The sequence below is a fragment of the Amyelois transitella genome, chromosome 16 (assembly GCF_032362555.1).
Source record: "Amyelois transitella isolate CPQ chromosome 16, ilAmyTran1.1, whole genome shotgun sequence".
In the NCBI taxonomy this organism is placed as follows: Eukaryota; Metazoa; Arthropoda; class Insecta; order Lepidoptera; family Pyralidae; genus Amyelois; species Amyelois transitella.
The window spans coordinates 8,649,565-8,651,008 of NC_083519.1; the positions used below are offsets into that span (position 1 = coordinate 8,649,565).

Genomic DNA, 1,444 nt, shown 5'->3' on the forward strand with positions numbered 1-1,444 from the left:
TTAATTTATTTGTCTTTATATTTTTATGTGTAAATGTATATATCGAAGTGCATTGCTTCCCCTCTTGCGCTCTTCATTCTAATGTTGACAAAGTTGAACCCCAATCCCCCTTGAGTGACGTTTGCAGACGCGTCACTGTGTTTCATGTCGTATGCCAGGATACCCTGAAAAAAAAATAAACATAAAATCACGCGCTTTAAAAAAACATAATAAAAATTACAAAAAAAAAGAAGATAAAAACAAAAACGGATAAATTATATTTTGATTTTGAACAAAAGGATTATACTATACAAGTATGTATGTACGTACAGTGTTCATTATGTACCATTTTTATTACTAAAACTATCAAAAGTTGCTTTCAAAACATGTCTTAATTTTCGTTTCTCCAAATTCTAAGATATTAAATATTATCTATACTAATATTATAAAGCTGAAGAGTTTGTTTGTTTGTTTGAAGGCGCTAATTTCAGGAACTATTGGATCGAATAAAAAAAAGAAATTTATATATTTAGCGTTGAATAGACCATTTATCGAGGAAGGCTTTAGGCTATATAACATCACACTTCAACTATTAGGAGCGAAGATATAATGGAAAATGTGAAAAAAACGGGGAAAGTTATTTATCCTTGAGGGTTCAATTATACCCAAAATAACTTTTCCATGCAGACGAAGCCGCGGGTAGCAAGTATAAAATTATATTATTAATTTAAAGTAATTAAATTATCAAAAAAGCAGTCTATATCCTTATTCACGATCTAACCTTGTTTATGTACCCAATTCCATGTTTGAATCAGTTCCGAGTTAACAGTAATCTCGCTATGAATATAAAAAGAATTTAAAAAATACTTACCTTGATAGACCGTTGTTCTTGTACATACTGCGGTGGCAAAGAGAAATACATATTTTCAATCCTTTTTCGAAACACTTTGGCTGAGTATTCGGCACTATGATGATAAACTAAGGGCCTTAACACGCTCGTACCCATAAACGTATGACCACATTCTACTATAACAACACCAAGAAAAATTAAAAATATTATACACAACCTCATTTTTAATATTTAGGACTGGCCGCAATGAATCTTATTTTATTTTGTCAATATTTGAAATATCATACGAAGCAAAGAGTACCTACGTACACTGCTGTTTGAAGATTGAGATTAAAATGCACTAATTGGCTATTTTGTTACTAATTTTTATCTCGAAAAGATAAACTGAGAGTCATAAGTTAAAATAACCTTGATGTGAGCATATGATTAATCAACTAATGACGCGAGATACCAAACATTCTTAGGTATATAGATCTTTCCAGGAAAAACATGTACGATCGCGTTCATATCTGCAGTCATAGTTTTAAAATTCTTACGGGTTAAAATAGCGTGCACTGTGGTTCCACTAGATCCACACACACATGCATATTTAAAAAGAATAAATATTCCATCAAA

At 31.0% G+C, this 1,444-nt stretch overlaps 1 protein-coding gene across 1 annotated transcript; it reads right to left on the bottom strand.

Moving 5' to 3' along the window:
- Positions 1 to 1,166, bottom strand: LOC106129647 (uncharacterized). Its single transcript, XM_013328252.2, has 2 exons — positions 851 to 1,166; positions 1 to 164 (listed from the first exon to the last, which is right to left on the bottom strand). Exons 1-2 carry the CDS (start codon positions 1,049 to 1,051, stop codon positions 24 to 26), a joined length of 342 nt encoding a protein of 113 aa, XP_013183706.2. The 5' UTR covers positions 1,052 to 1,166; the 3' UTR covers positions 1 to 23.
- Positions 1,167 to 1,444: the final 278 nt, after the last annotated feature.